At 40.8% G+C, this 16566-nt stretch overlaps 1 protein-coding gene across 1 annotated transcript in view; it reads right to left on the bottom strand.

Moving 5' to 3' along the window:
- LOC141762944 (uncharacterized) overlaps window positions 1-16566 on the bottom strand; it is a 66384-nt gene that overhangs the window by 36951 nt on the left and 12867 nt on the right. The window contains exons 8-12 of the mRNA XM_074627131.1: window positions 14911-15084; window positions 14071-14244; window positions 4992-5165; window positions 1700-1873; window positions 859-1032 (exon numbers count right to left, since the gene is read on the bottom strand). Coding sequence (XP_074483232.1) covers window positions 859-1032; window positions 1700-1873; window positions 4992-5165; window positions 14071-14244; window positions 14911-15084 — 870 coding nt within the window. The remainder of the gene's footprint in view (window positions 1-858; window positions 1033-1699; window positions 1874-4991; window positions 5166-14070; window positions 14245-14910; window positions 15085-16566) is intronic.

Genomic DNA, 16566 nt, shown 5'->3' with positions numbered 1-16566 from the left:
CACACATCAAAAGAAAACACAATGTAGTCATGTGACTGTCCCCCTGGTCATGTGACTGTCTCTGTGGTCATGTGACCGTCCCTGTGGTCATGTGACTGTCCCTGTGGTCATGTGGCTGTCTCCGTGGACATGTGACTGTCCCTTTGGATATGTACTGTCTCTGTGGACATGTGGCTGTCTCTGTGGTCATGTGACTGTCCCCGTGGTCATGTGACTGTCTCTGTGGTCATGTAACTGTCCCCGTGGTCATGTGACTGTCCCTGTGGTCATCCCTGTTGCATGTGACCGTCCCCGTGGTCATGTGACCGTCACTGTGGTCATGTGACTGTCCCCGTGGTCATGCGACTGTCCCCGTAGTCATGTGACTGTCTCTGTGGTCATGTGACCGTCACTGTGGTCATGTGACTGTCCCCGTGGTCATGTGACTGTCCCCGTGGTCATGTGACTTTCCCTGTGGTCATGTGACCGTCCCTGTGGTCATGTGACTGTCCCCATGGTCATGTGACTGTCCCCGTGGTCAAGGGACTGTCCCCGTTGTCATTTGACTGTCCCTGTGGTCATGTGACTGTCCCTGTAGTCATGTGACTGTCCCTGTAGTCATGTGACTGTCCCTGTAGTCATGTGACTGTCCCTGTGGTCATGAGCCTTTGCGCACCACACGAAATCCGTGATGACGTAATTTTCTGTCGCGCGCACCTCACGCCGGCTTCACTACGGCGAGCATAAACCAGGCTTTACTGGTTGGTTGTCCACACAGTGGAGCTGCAGGGATACCCCACGGGAGTAACACACTGACTGCTGAGTGTTTAGTGCAATACTGCTGGAACCAGCATGGACCGACTCCGACCCTCTACTGACCTCAGAGTCTCCAGTCTACAGTGTGGACTCTCCACAAGATCAGACAGGAGCTTCACTCCTGAATCCTGCAGGTTGTTTCCACTCAGCTCCAGCTCTCTCAGATGGGAGGGGTTGGACTTCAGAGCTGAGGCCAGAGAAGCACAGCTGATCTCTGACAAACTGCAGCCCCACAATCTGAATAAAGAATAAATGATGAAGATAAAAATCACTTTATAATCCAATCAGATGTGTTCAAGTTTTAAATGTGTAGCTCAACATCACTATGTCCTAATCAATGATCTTTTCCCTAAAATGAGTAGAGTGACTTTGTCATTGTGTTATTGTGGATCATCATAATGTCAGCCTTCTACAGACATCATCCAGATGTCACCACAACATTCATACACCTGTTCATGTCAACACACATCAATAACATGCTTCTGATCTCTGTGTTCATCTATGTGTGTGTGCTGAAGGATCAATATCAATGATCAGACATTATTTGTGAAAACACGTTGAAACAAACAGAAACCAGAGAAATATTTCTACTTCATGAAGTAAACTTGATCAATGTAAAACAGATATTAGTTCAGAGGATCTTCTGTATCCAGATGTGACCATTTACCAACAATGATAAACATTCATTTACTTTAACAACTAACAGTGGACATTTTCTACACTTTCTTTAAGAAACACAAGTCTTTTGTGACTGCAGACTGAATTTAGTTCAAGAAACATGAAAATATGAAGAAAAGGACTTTAAAAACTTTATGGATGTAAGTTATGTTTGTACATAAATCAGGTTCAATTGTTAATTAAACATATAAGATCTCTAATAGTACCAGAGAGTCAGTGAACTGACCCCAGAGTCTCAAGTCTACAGTTTGGACTCTCCAGAAAACCACACAGGAGCTTCACTCCTGAATCCTTCAGGTTGTTGTAGCTCAGATCCAGCTCTCTCAGATGGGAGGGGTTGGACTTCAGAGCTGAGGCCAGAGAAGCACAGCTGATCTCTGATAACCTGCAGTTCCTCAATCTGAAAAAAGAATAAATGATGTAAGTTTAGAAGACAACGTTCCAGCTTGAAATCATTCAATGTTTAATAATGTGTTCAGAGCTGAAGAAGGTTTAGAACGTAGAAGTTTATAAAATGTAAACTCCAAACACCTGAAGCCAACAGGATGCAGGTTAAACACTGTCAAATACAAACAGTGAAACAGTTCTCTCATTGTTAGAAAGGCCTGGGGTCTCATTTATAACCGTTGCGTACGCACAAAACGGGGCCTGAAATGTGCGTACGCCACTTCCCACGCAAAAGTTGTGATCTATAAAAACAAACTTGACGGGAGAATGTGCGCACCGGTACGGAAACTTTGACCCGTGCGTACGCACATTATGGAGGCACCGAGGTAGAGGAAACCGGAGACGCAGACGGTGAGGTGGTGAATTGAAGCCGGACTGTAGACATTAAATCTCATTATACGTATAAAGATGCCTCTCACACATTTAACTTCTCTTCATACTTATATCCACTGTATCATACACATTTAAAACAGCAGTGTTCTTTGTGCTAGTGATCCATAACTATTCCATAAGCACCTTACAAATGTAAAAGATCAACTCAAATCTCAAAGCAAATTCCGCTCAATATCTCATCAGCGCTGTCTCCATCACGTTCCCTCCACCTCCAGAGCGCAGAGGAGAGGACCGGACTACCGACAGTCGCAGTCAGCTGTGGAGCAGCTGTTGAAATCAACATCATCGGTTGTAGAAATCCAAGATTATATCAAATAGCATTAAAGAATGGCAGAACAGAGCGCCAATAGTTTTAAAAAGATCTTCTAATAGTGTGCAGATATCACCAAGTACCATATTAGTTTTCATAAAGTTGTTGTGTAAAATCGCTGCAGTGATGACGTGACTTATTCATTTATTTATGGTATATTAGATAGGGACAGATACAGTATAAATAGACAAAATGAAAACAGCTATCCGATGCAACTATCAGACCGCCGCGGTGCGCCACTCTGCCTCCTCCAGTCACCTCCACCCGGCACATCTTCACCAGTATGGATTGTGTAAATTAATAAAGTGTGTAATTAAAGCCAGTGACAGCTGTCACACAATCGTTACTCTCCATATCGTCATTATCATCATCAGTCCTAATCATAATGCAGGACAAGTTCGCCATAACAACTTAAATAAATAAATAAATAAATATTGTACACCTGTCAAACTTCCTTTTTTTAATGATATCCAGGTGGGGGATATTACTGATTGTCTTGATCATTTTAAGTGAATGGATCAGTCTGATTGCTGTAAAGATATAAACACAGCGGTGAGACTCGGAACATGCTGCATGGTGCTGGTGGATATACCGGCACTGTGAGGACTACGTGAGGTGAATGAGAGAATCAGGAGGGAACGAATGTTCAGAGTCCTCTTCACCTACAAGCTCATCCATCTCTGTGTCAGAAAAACTCCTTTTCTCTGTCTTCCTCTCGGGAGTCGCCGTGATTCACCGTAAAGATCCACTGATCAACAGGCTCATTCACATGCAGAAACATTCATGAGGTGCTTTGCATTGACCATTTATGGTTGAATGTGGGCGTGTAGTGGGCGGGATATGAGGCGGATCAACGTGCGCACATTTCCAGGTGGAGTGTGATTTATAAAGGGAACATTGTGTGCAGGTGTGCGTACGCACGGTTTATAAATCTGATTTTTTTTTGGCGTACGCCATTTTCGTCTTTTGTGCGCACGTACATTTTTAGTATGGATCCTACGCACTGTTTTATAAATGAGACCCCTGGACTGTAATAGGACTATGATAATGCAAAGTGCATAATTTGTTTTGTATGAATGTTCCTACTGTTTATTAGGTGTATAATAATTGTATGACTTAATCAGACCCTGTGCTCGAAGGATAGGCTAATGAGCATGCTATTGGAATGATATCAGGCTCTCCATAGTCTTTATTCACGTGCATTGATATTTGACTATATTGCTATATTTCTGTTTCAGTATTGTCTACTGTATATAGTAGTTAAATGTGTCTCATTACACATTGCCTTTTGTTCAGCTCATGTCCAGTCCGTAGGTAATAAGTGTCGTTAATTAAGGCTGCGCTGCCGTGCATGTTCCGGCCACCACGTGTCACTGCTTATTCATTACTTTAATTCAGCTATATAGTATTGTGGTAATCAGTGTATATTGTAATGAAAGAAACGTTTTTACAGTATGTAGTTGCTGTCAGGTTGTGTGTAAATGTACAGTATATATTGAGTTCACTGTGGCTATATTATTAACATAAGAAATACTGCTGTTTAAGTTGCTTATATTATTTAGGTAAATTGTGAGTTACTTTTAGTCAAGTAAGCTGATATTGTATTTGTCTGTTTGTTTCTGTAGGACCACAACACACATAACCTACATCCATCAATAAAGAGAGGATTTAACAGTTATCAGAGAGTGGAGTTTTGTGTCCTGACCGACACCCAGTGGCGAGTGTCATATATCCACCAGCCTAAGAAAGATTCCTCAGTTACACTCATTAATATTAATGACAACGTGCTGCTACTTCAATAAAGACGTAGTGACTTCACCTCTTAAACTCTGACAGCTCCACCAGTGGATCCATCGATACAAACTCATGTTGAGCAGCCAAACACAAATAAGAACCACAGAAACTGATTCAAGATTCAACTCAACATCTCAAAGTTTCTAAAGAGTCAAATATGTCAGGATGGATTTGTGGTGGAAATGTGAACAAAAGATATTTAAGATAAGACTTTTACAACATATGAAGCTTATGTGAAACATCAGTGAGGAAAAAAAAACAAATAGTGATTATATTTGTTATTGTCTGATAGCTGAAATAGAGATTATTTATTTATTCCTCATATTTATGTATTTTTTATAATTTATTTTAACATGATGAAGTCAGGTGTTGTGATTTATGAAGGTTCTAAATGTGTAGCTCATCATAGCTCTGCCACAGTCAATGGACTAAACCACTGAAGAAGAAAATGGACTTTAGCATTAAGAGACTCAGTGTGGATCAGTATAATATCAGCCTGATGTCTACAGTTTAGTGTCACCACAACTTTCATATCATATTAATCTCAGTACACAAGTAAAACATGGTGTCTGACCTCAGAGTCTCCAGTCTACAGTGTGGACTCTCCAGAAAACCACACAGGAGCTTCACTCCTGAATCCTTCAGCTCGTTTCCACCCAGATCCAGCTCTCTCAGATGGGAGGGGTTGGACTTCAGAGCTGAGGCCAGAGAAGCACAGCTGATCTCTGACAACCAGCACCACCTCAATCTGAATAAAGAATAAATGATGTAAGTTTAGAAGACAACGTTCCTGCTTGAAATCATTCAATGTTTAATAATGTGTTCAGAGCTGAAGAAGGTTTAGAACGTAGAAGTTTAGCGAATGTAAACTCCAAACACCTGAAGCCAACAGGATGCAGGTTAAAAACTGTCAAATACAAACAGTGAAACAGAGCTATCATTGTTAGAAAGGCCTGGACTGTAATAGGACTATGATAATGCAAAGTTCATCATTTGTTTTGTATGAATGTTCCTACTGTTTATTAGGTGTATAATAATTTTATGACTTAATCGGTCTGGGTATCATCGGATAATCCGTAATTCCTTTGGAATTCAAAAACGAAAAAACTTTTCCTTTTTTTATTTCCAAACCAAAAACGAAAAAAAAATAATTAAAAAAACAATCTAATTTTAGTTTCTTCAAGTTTCTTTCTGTCATTTTCTGTTTTGAATCGAAGAGCAGAGAACGGCAGTCACGTGACCCGGAAGTGAAGCAAACATGTCAAAATAAAAGCCAAGAAGATAGTTTGGTCATTCTATAAAAGTGTAACATTATTTAAGCACAGGATCAAAGTAACAGTAGAAGATAAATAGAATAAATAAATACACAAATAAGTACATACATAGATATGTTTTTGTTTTGTTCTTTTCATTAACACATGAATGTCTTTTATCCAAAAAGTGTGTGATAAATTACAGGGAGGGTCTCTACAGATGTTATACAACAGGGAGGGTCTCTACAGATGTTATACAACAGGGAGGGTCTCTACAGATGTTATACAACAGGGAGGGTCTCTACAGATGTTATACAACAGGGAGGGTCTCTACAGATGTTATACAACAGGGAGGGTCTCTACAGATGTTATACAACAGGGAGGGTCTCTACAGATGTTATACAACAGGGAGGGTCTCTACAGATGTTATACAACAGGGAGGGTCTCTACAGATGTTATACAGAACTCTCATGTAATTGACAATTTTCTCTCTCACACTCTTACTATGGGCTGTTTCTTTATGTCGGCAGGTGAGAAGCACTATGTGGCTACTCCTTTCAACACACCTGACACTTCCACCTGATCCCTTCACTCCATTAGGAAGGCTGTAGCCGAGTAGTTCTACATCATGATAATGCTGATTTTTCAACCAGCGATTATGACATTAATGCCAGCTAGACAGAATAAAGCTCTGTCTGTCATGACAATAGTACTGGACTGAAGGCCACTTCATCACTCCAGATACTGTAGATTTAACAGATACCTGCTGTCTTCAGACGGCTGTAAAGAGTCACCCGAGTGAAGGAAAGGCCTTCAGTATGTCACGGCTCTGGCCGTGACTCCAGTGGTTTTCCTGTGTTCTGTTTCCCCTGGTTCTCCCCCTCCCCTGTCTGTCTGTGTGTGTGGGTGTGGCAGGGGCGCGGCTTCATCATCAGGCACCAGGGCTGCGTTCGAATAGTCAAATAATTACGTCCTAACGTCTTTTCCTAACCACTTTTCCTTGACCTCGATGGAAAACGTCATGAGGTCAAGGAAAGATGAGAAGGAGAATTCAGAAGGAGTTAGGAAAAGACAACAGAGGTGTTAGGAGAATCCGACTGCTCTTTCACTAGACTCCGTCATTATGATGCGACGGTGGCGGAGTTTAGTGACGTCAGTTTGCTGTGGTGAAACTACAATGTTCTGAAGATGGACTACAAAAGGCGCTGCTCCCCCCGTGCGGTATTAAACAGGTCTTTCAATGACAGACTGCTTCACCTGCGGTGTGTGAAAGAGAGATACCACAGATCCTCCTCCTGCTGCTGGAACACTCTATCAACAGATAATAAAGATTATCTGACCTGACTTGGAAAAATATCACTTCATTACCACGGTTGGAACTGAAATAAACAGGAATATATGATAAATATTGAGTTAACTGTTGGAGTTATGGAGAAGGGGTAGGATCATATACTGTAAGTGAAGGCTGTACTTCTTCCATCTTCTTTTCGAAATATATTCGTAATATGTATTTATGTTGATTATTTGTTAATTGATTGTTTACTGTTCATTTTATTATTTATTCTTGTCTTGTTTTTTACTGAGGTATTTGTTAAATGTTCCAAATAAATTATTAATTAAAAATAAAGTGAAACGAAATGGTTGTCACCGTCCACTCATATTAAACATGAATGTATGAAAATAATATGCAAGATACGCATATAGTTTGTTATTATGAACGGCCGAATGGTGCGTCGCTTTAAATGCTGCGGCCGCAAGGAATTGTGGTGAATTCCAGCGGCTCTTATCATGGCTGCTACTGAGGTACTTCCGGGTCATTTCACTCCGTTAGGAACCTTCCTAAGCAAAAAAGACTATTCGAACGCAACCCTGGGGTGCGTCCCAAAGCTCTTATTTGTGCATCGAGGAGCGAGGATCGAGGATCGAGGATCGAGGAGCGAGGAGCGAGGATACACCAGTGTCTCCTCCACGGAGGTCTTTTACCGACCGACACGCCCCCTTATTGGATATCAGTTACTGATTGGACGCTGCTGATCAGACTGATCTGATAACTTTACCTCTCAACATCACTGTAGTTTCATACCAGAGTGAAAACAGATCACAGATTAAACGTTTTATAGTTTAGTTGTCTTCTGATTCACCATCTAGTTATAATGTGTGTTAACTGTAGCTCTGAGCAGCAGAAGGACCTGCAGTAGCTCTGCTTCACACAGCGTCAGTGAAGCAGCCTGTCAGTCAGAGAGGTTTATAAAACCTGATGAACTGACTTAAAATAACTTTCTGCATTTCTTAGAATGATTTTTCTTTTCATGATCTGTTATTTCCCCCGTTAACTTTTATTAATGAAACTATTAAAGTCAGAGAGAGAAGGAGAGTCTGTCTGTCAGCAACAAACACCTTTTACATCATTTATCCTCATTTCCATTCAGTCACATGAGGCTGATGATTCCTGAATGTCGGGTTTGATATACATCATTTACATTTTCCCTTTAGCCTAATAAATAATGTCCAGTGTTCAAAAAACACCGTAGTCATATTCTGGGTTATTAAATAATTAACTCACAATCAGAATATCAATAACTACAGACGCTAATAATGAATAAATGATATAAAGATATTGATCCAGTAGAGATGGTTCCTGAGCCTCTAAGCAGGACTCAGTCCACAGTAGAAATACAGGCTGCAGCTTGCACTTGTCTTTATTAGTATTAGTACAGTTCAGACACAAACAGCTGTTAGAGCTGACTGACAGCTGATCCAGCTGTGATCCGCTGCTGCTGTCATCAGAAACGGACGTCGCTTCACGTGACGCTTCAGAGGAAACGACCGTCTCATGTCTCATTTCCTAGTTTCCTCTCTCCTCGCATGGTTTCCTTGCGTCTCTCAATGGCTGCATCCCAAAGCTCTTAATTGCATCCCTGTTTCCCTCACTTGCGTCTCATCCTTGCGTCTTAGTCCCTCCCACCAGGGAAGCATGGAGAGACGCAAGGAAACCATGCGAGGAGAGAGGAAACGAGGAAATACGATTTAAGCGACATGGGACGGTCGTTTCCTCTGAAGCGTCACGTGAAGCGATGTCCGTTTCTGATGACAGCAGCAGCTGATCACATCTGGATCAGCTGTCAGTTGGCTTTAACAGCTGTTTATGTCTGAACTGTACTAATACTAATAAAGACAAGTGCAAGCTGCAGTCTGTATTTCTACTGTGGACTGCTTAGAGGCTCAGGAACCATCTCTACTGGATCAATAACTTTACATTATTTATTCATTATTAGCGTCTGTAGTTATTGATATTCTGATTGTGAGTTAATTATTTCATAACCCAGAATATGACTACGGTGTTTTTTGAACACTGGACATTATTTATTAGGCTAAAGGGAAAATGTAAATGATGTATATCAAACCCGACATTCAGGAATGATCAGCCTCATGTGACTGAATGGAAATGAGGATAAATGATGTAAAAGGTGTTTGTTGCTGACAGACAGACTCTCCTTCTTTCTCTGACTTTAATAGTTTCATTAATAAAAGTTAACGGGGGAAATAACAGATCATGAAAAGAAAAATCTTTCTAAAAAATGCAGAAAGTTATTTTAAGTCAGTTCATCAGGTTTTATAAACCTCTCTGACTGACAGGCTGCTTCACTGACGCTGTGTGAAGCAGAGCTACTGCAGGTCCTTCTGCTGCTGCTCAGAGCTTCAGTTAACACACATTATAACTAGATGGTGAATCAGAAGACAACTAAACTATAAAACGTTTAATCTGTGATCTGTTTTCACTCTGGTATGAAACTCAGTGATGTTGAGAGGTAAAGTTATCAGATCAGTCTGATCAGCAGCGTCCAATCAGTAACTGATATCCAATAAGGGAATAAGGGGGCGTGTCGGTCGGTAAAAGACCTCCGTGGAGGAGACACTGGTGTATCCTCGCTCATAGCTCCTCCGGCAAGCCTCCTCGATCCTCGCTCCTCGATTCACAAATAAAGGCTTTGGGACGGTCTTCAAAATGGCGCACCAGAACTACTTCCGGTTCAAGCGAGGATCGAGGAGCGAGGAAACGAAAATTAAGAGCTTTGGGACGTACCCCTGGTCTCACTCTCCACTCTGCACTCTCCACCTGTCAGCAATCAACCTAATCAACCCACAGTACAAGAACACCAGTTTTCCTGCCAGTCCTTGCCAGATTGTTCTACCTACCATGTGGTATATTCTCGGTCGCTCTGTACCATTTGTTACCAGAGTAATTATTGTGCTTTTGCCTCGTGCTTCCTGCGTTAACGTTGTGTTCTCCTGTGCTCTTGGATTCTAGTGCCAGCCTCCCATCGAGCCATCCTCACGCCGCCTCAGCTCATTCCTCCAGCCACTCCACCCTGCTCAGCAGCCTGCCTGTCCCCTGCCTTCTCCAGTGCCCTCACCACCTTTATTATAATAAATCCACCTGACTTTCAACCACCATCCAGCTGTGTCTGCTTCTGGGTCCTAAACGACAGCCCTCACACAGTAGAGTTCTATTGTCATGACAGACAGAGCTTTATTCTGTCTAGCTGGCATTAATGTCATAACCACTGGTTGAAAAATCAGCATTATCATGATGTCGAACAAATTAACTAAATTACATATTATACCAAATAGACTAGAAATGATTGAAAAGCATCATAAACCACCAAACAGAATACAGAAAGTTAGTGATTTCAGTTTTTTAGTGAGCTCAGGCTGATTAATCATCATATTAGACTATGATGTCTGAAGGTTGGCAAACATGCTGATCAACCATACTTATCTATCATTGATCATGATTATTGACTTGACTTTTCAACTATAAATGCGTCAAAATTGAAAATTTGACTGAAAAGAAAATCCTTGGGGATTGAGGAGTGGTGACCTCTGACCCCTACGGTGACCTCTGACCCCTACGGTGGGTAACGTCACAGAAGGCCTACTCATAAAATGCATTGACTTCACTGATACCGAATCTCCCTCCAAACTAAATTGTAAAGCTGACGGCCCCTCAATATGAACTGATCAATACAATCAAACTTTATTGTTCACCAGGGTGGAAATTTGTCTTCAGCTCACAAAACACAGAAAACAACAGACATTAAAAACCAGACAGCAGTTAGTAAAAAACAGAGACAGGTTATGTTACACATTAAAAACAGTTCATGTCAGTGTCTGTGGCTCAGATCTGCTCAGTCACTGTGTTGAGTTTAGAGTATTGATGGCATTTGGGATGAAAGACTTTTTAAACACATGTTTAGTTGCCAGAGGGGCTCTATAGCGCCTCCCGACTGGCTGCAGAGAGGATGGGAGCTATCTGCCAGGATACTCCTCGCCTTCTTCCTCGTCCTTTCTGTAAAAAGTTGAGTCAAGGGCTTTTGGGGTTTACCACCTATTTTGCCTGCCATTGACACAATCCTAGACAGTTTATTCTTCTATCTACAGTGTAGGTGACCGTACCAGGCAGGAAGGTTAAAGGTTAAAACACTCTCAACAATAGTTTTGTACACTAATTCTAAAATCTGCCGGCTGACACCGAGGCCACTAAGTTTCCTTAGAAGATAAAGTCGCTGTGAGCATCTCTTGAAGATATACTCTGTATTTACAGAGAAGCTCACCTGGGTGTCCAGGACTGTACCGAGGTATTTAAAGTGTTCCACAGTTTCAACATGTTGGCCATCAAGTGAAACTGGCTCTGTGATCAGATGTTGTTTTGTGCAGCACATGATTAATTCTTTCGTCTCGGCCACATTGATTTCTAGCTGGCTAGTGTGACACCGTGTCTGAAGGGCTGTAGTGTGGGTCAGATAGGCAGCTTCACCTAGTGGGCCTGTTATCTGTAAAAGGCCAACTAAGGCCATGTCATCCACATACTTAAACAGTCTAAAATGTTTCTCATTGGTCATAAATTCATTAGTAAAAAGAGAGAATAGCACAGAGGAAAGAACACAGCCTTGTGGGCAGCCTGTCTGACATGTTCTCCCTGACACAGACCCTCTGATCCACACAACTAACCCTGTGTTGATGTTGAGATCAATGAGCCTTTTCAGGAGAATATGCGTCTTCATTGAGTTAAAAGCTGAGCTAAAATCCACAAATAAAGCTCTGGCATAACCTTTAGGATGCATAAGGTGTTTTGTGACTGTGTTAAGCAGAGTCAGCGTCATCTGGGACTCTGTCGCTCTTATTTAAGCGAACTGGAGCAGATCTAGCTTAGTCACCACTGTGCTGGTCAGGTGGCTGGCAAGAACTCCTTCCATGGTTTAACACAATATGGAGGTTATTGCGAAAGGCCGAAGATCACTTGGCTTACTTGCGCCTGGCTTTTTTAGCACAGGCCTAATTATTGAGAATTTCAATGATTTTGGCACAGTGCATGTGTCTAGAACAGGGGTTCTCAACCTTTTGCAACTGAAGGCCCACTTGTGATTGTCAAAACATTTCCGAGGACCACCTTTCCAAATAAATGAGTAAAAAACCTAACATGTTTATACAACAGATAATAAAGTGGGCTGTAGATATGTGTTATGCCACTGTCAGCTGTAATGACCAAAATACATATTCTGCTTACCCTCAGTGAGACACTTGGGCTTGCCTCTGGGAAATAATGAGATGAAGTGGTGGTGGGATGGGTGAGAGGCTGACACGCAGAGTAGCATTCAAAGTTGCTTTCAGTTTGTTCCTTGCCTTTGATTTTGTGACAGTCACAATGGAAAACCCTGACTCACATAAATAGGTGGTGGTGAAAGGCAACAGGAATTTGATTGCCCGTTTTGACAGAGAGGGATATTGACTGGCAGCCAGTATCCAGAATGAAGCAAGGTCTACTTGTGTGAGCTGAAGCTTCAGGCTGCTGTCTGCTGATAGTTCCATCAGTTCATTTTCCAACACAGTGGAGAGAGCTATGTCTTCTGAAGCAGGATCCACAGAGAAAGGGTCCAAAATCCAAAGGTTTCCATCTCGTGCATCTTCTGGGAAGTAGTCTGTAAACTTTCCTGACAACTGAGTCAAATGCTGGGTTATAACACTGGATATGTTGACATGAGGAGTGGCTTCCAAAGTTTCACTTAGGAGTGAAAACACGTCAAATCGTCCCTCCTTGACTCTTCTGTTACACAGAATAAGTTTTTTCTTGAAGCCCTCAATTTTGTCTGAAACCAAAAACACTGTGCTGTTTCTGCCTTGCATTGATATATTGAGCTGATTTAACTGGTCAGATAGATCTGATAAGTAGGCCAGTTTACCATCAGTGTAATGCTCAGCAAGAGGGGAGTGCTGCTCTTCCACAAATGTGTGCACTTCTTCTCTCAGTTCAAAAAGGCGATTAAGCACGAATCCAAATTTAATGTATTCAGGGTCATATTTCCTCACCACACGCTTCGGAGCTTTTACTGGCGCAGGGTTGTCAACCACATCACTTTTTCGCTTTAAAAACCGATCCATTTTGTGTCACTGCATCCGAGAACGTTAGCTAGCTAACAGTGGCAAACACGTTTGTCTCTACCTGATGATGTTTGGTGTTTTTACACAAGGCCTATTGAAGGAGGTTGGGTCACACTTAATCAACGCGCCTTCGGGGTACCGCACATGCGCAGTAATATCTGCTCTGCACTCGCCGAAATTGAGCCGATCGCAACGCACGACCGCAGCTCCAGTTACACTGCGCATGTGTTATACCCAATACAAGACCCGTGTCCGCCCGTGTCTCAGCCTCCTTCAATAGGCTTTGGTTTTACGGCAGCTGGCATCTTACCTCCTTTAGGTTTTACCTGTTCACTTTGCTAAATAATAATAAAAAAATGATCTAGTACCACTGCCTCCGCGGCACACTAGATGGCGCTCTGCGGCACACCGGGCTCACCTCTTAAACTCTGACAGCTCCACCAGTGGATCCATCGATACAAACTCATGTTGAGCAGCCAAACACAAATAAGAACCACAGAATCTGATTCAAGATTCAACTCAAGATCTCAAAGATTCTAAAGATGTCAAATATGTCAGGATGGATTTTGGGGGGAAAGTGAACAAAAGATATTTAAGATAAGACTTTTACAACATATGAAGCTTATGTGAAACATCAGTCAGGAAAAAAAAACTAATTTGTTATTGTCTGATAACTGAAATAGAGATTATTTATTTATTCCTCATATTTATGTATTTTTTTTAATAATTTATTTTAACATGATGGAAGTCAGGTGTTGTGATTTATGGAGGTTTTAAATGTGTAGCTCATCATTGCTCTGCCACAGTCAATGGACTAAACCACTGAAGAAGAAAATAGACTTCAGCATTAAGAGACTCAGTGTGGATCAGTATAATATCAGCCTGATGTCTGCAGTTTAGTGTCACCACAACTTTCATATCATATTAATCTCAGTACACAAGTAAAAAATGGTGTCTGACCTCAGAGTCTCCAGTCTACAGTGTGGACTCTCCAGAAAACCAGACAATAGCTTCACTCCTGAATCCTGCAAGTTGTTGTTACTCAGATCCAGCTCTCTCAGATGGGAGGGGTTGGACTTCAGAGCTGAGGCCAGAGAAACACAGCTGATCTCTGACAAACTGCAGTTCATCAATCTGAATAAAGAATAAATGATGAAGATAAAAATCACTTTATAATCCAATCAGATTTGTTCAGGTTTTAAATATGTAGCTCAACATCACTATGTCCTAATCAATGAGCTTTTCCCTAAAATGAGTAGAGTGACTTTGTCATTGTGTTATTGTGGATCATCATAATGTCAGCCTTCTAAAGACATCATCCAGATGTCACCACAACATTCATACACCTGTTCATGTCAACACACATCAATAACATGCTGCTGATCTCTGTGCTCATCTATGTGTGTGTGCTGAATCATCAATATCAATGATCAGACATTATTTGTGAAACACGTTGAAACAATCAGAAACCAGAGAAATATTTCTACTTCATGAAGTAAACTTGATCAATGTAAAACAGATATTAGTTCAGAGGATCTTCTGTATCCAGATGTGACCATTTATCAACAATGATAAACATTAATTTACTTTAACAACTAACAGTGGACATCTTCTACATTTTCTTTAAGAAACACAAGTCTTTTGTGACTGCAGACTGAATTTAGTTCAAGAAACATGAAAATATGAAGAAAAGGACATTAACAACTTTATGGATGTAAGTTATGTTTGTACATAAATCAGGTTCAATTGTTAATTAAACATATAAGATGTATAATAGTAACAGAGAGTCAGTGAACTGACCTCAGAGTCTCCAGTCTACAGTGTGGACTCTCCAGAAAACCACACAGGAGCTTCACTCCTGAATCCTGCAGGTAGTTGTTACTCAGATCCAGCTCTCTCAGATGGGAGGGGTTGGACTTCAGAGTTGAGACCAGAGAAGCACAGCTGATATCGGACAAACTGCAGCTCTCCAATCTGAATAAAGAATAAATGATGCAAGTTTGGAAGACAACGTTCCTGCTTGAAATCATTCAATTTTTAATAATGTGTTCAGAGCTGAAGAAGGTTTAGAACGTAGAAGTTTAGCGAATGTAAACTTCAAACACCTGAAGCCAACAGGATGCAGGTTAAAAACTGTCAAATACAAACAGTGAAACAGTTCTCTCATTGTTAGAAAGGTCTGGACTGTAATAGGACTATGATAATGCAAAGTTCATAATTTGTTTTGTATGAATGTTCCTACTGTTTATTAGGTGCATAATAATTTTATGACTTGATTGGTCTGGGTATCATCGGATAATCCGTAATTCCTTTGGAATTCAAAAACGAAAAAACTTCTTTTTTGTTTTTCGTTTTAAACTAAAAACGCGAAAACGGCCGTTTTCTCGTTTTTAGTTTCTGAATCAAAAAAAAAAACGGAACCAACCCGAGCCGTTTTTGGTTTTTACGAATTCCTTTTATCATTATTCATTTTTGACTGAAGAACAGGAGTCACGTGGGTTTCTTGTTTTTTCATTTTAAACCAAAAACGAAAAATGGAATCACGTGGGTCTGGGTATCATCGGATAATCCGTAATTCTTTTTGAATATCAATAACATGCTGCTGATCTCAGTCAAGTCTGGAATTAGAGGATCAATATTAAATCAGACTTGTTGGACTTTATTACTTCATTTATTACATGGCCTTCAGGATGCAGGTTAAAAACTGTAAAATACAAACAGTGAAACAGAGCTCTCATTGTTAGAAAGGCCTGGACTGTAATAGGACTATGATAATGCAAAGTTCATAATTTGTTTTGTATGAATGTCCCTACTGTTTATTAGATGTATAACAATTGTATGACTTAATTGGTCTGGGTATCATCGGATAATCCGTAATTCCTTTTGAATATCAATAACATGCTGCTGATCTCAGTCAAGTCTGGAATTAGAGGATCAATATTAAATCAGACTTGTTGGACTTCATTACTTCATTTATTACATGGCCTTCTTCTCACTGTATCTGGGAGCTTAGTAGGTTTATGTCATTTACAGGAAAGGTCCACATTTGTTCAAGTGTGTCTGTAAACAACAGCCACATGTCATATGTACATTAAAAGAGTTATTGGTGGCAGTAATCATTCCTCCTGTGAAGTGGTCCCTTCATAACACAACTACACTGTAAGAAATGACCTCAGAAGTTCAACTGAAATTAATATGAAGATTCAGCAGTCTGAGTACGACAAATCAAGTAGGTGTTTACTAGGACGATTCAACTATCTCCTGATTCAATACTATAACGATTCGATATGTATTGTGATAGTATTGTGATTTTTGTTAACTTTTTTAACACTACAACATTACATTTTCTATCCAGCAACCCAAAAATCAAAGAATAAAGACATTTCCCTCACAGATTAGTGGTAATTTCTTTTTAATTTATAAGGGACATGTAATGTTTTATACTTCTGGTGAATA

The sequence above is a fragment of the Sebastes fasciatus genome, chromosome 3 (genome assembly GCF_043250625.1).
Source record: "Sebastes fasciatus isolate fSebFas1 chromosome 3, fSebFas1.pri, whole genome shotgun sequence".
Taxonomy (NCBI): domain Eukaryota; kingdom Metazoa; phylum Chordata; class Actinopteri; order Perciformes; family Sebastidae; genus Sebastes; species Sebastes fasciatus.
The sequence above is the reverse complement of the archived record's forward strand: the minus strand, read 5'-3'. Positions and strand labels throughout refer to the sequence as shown.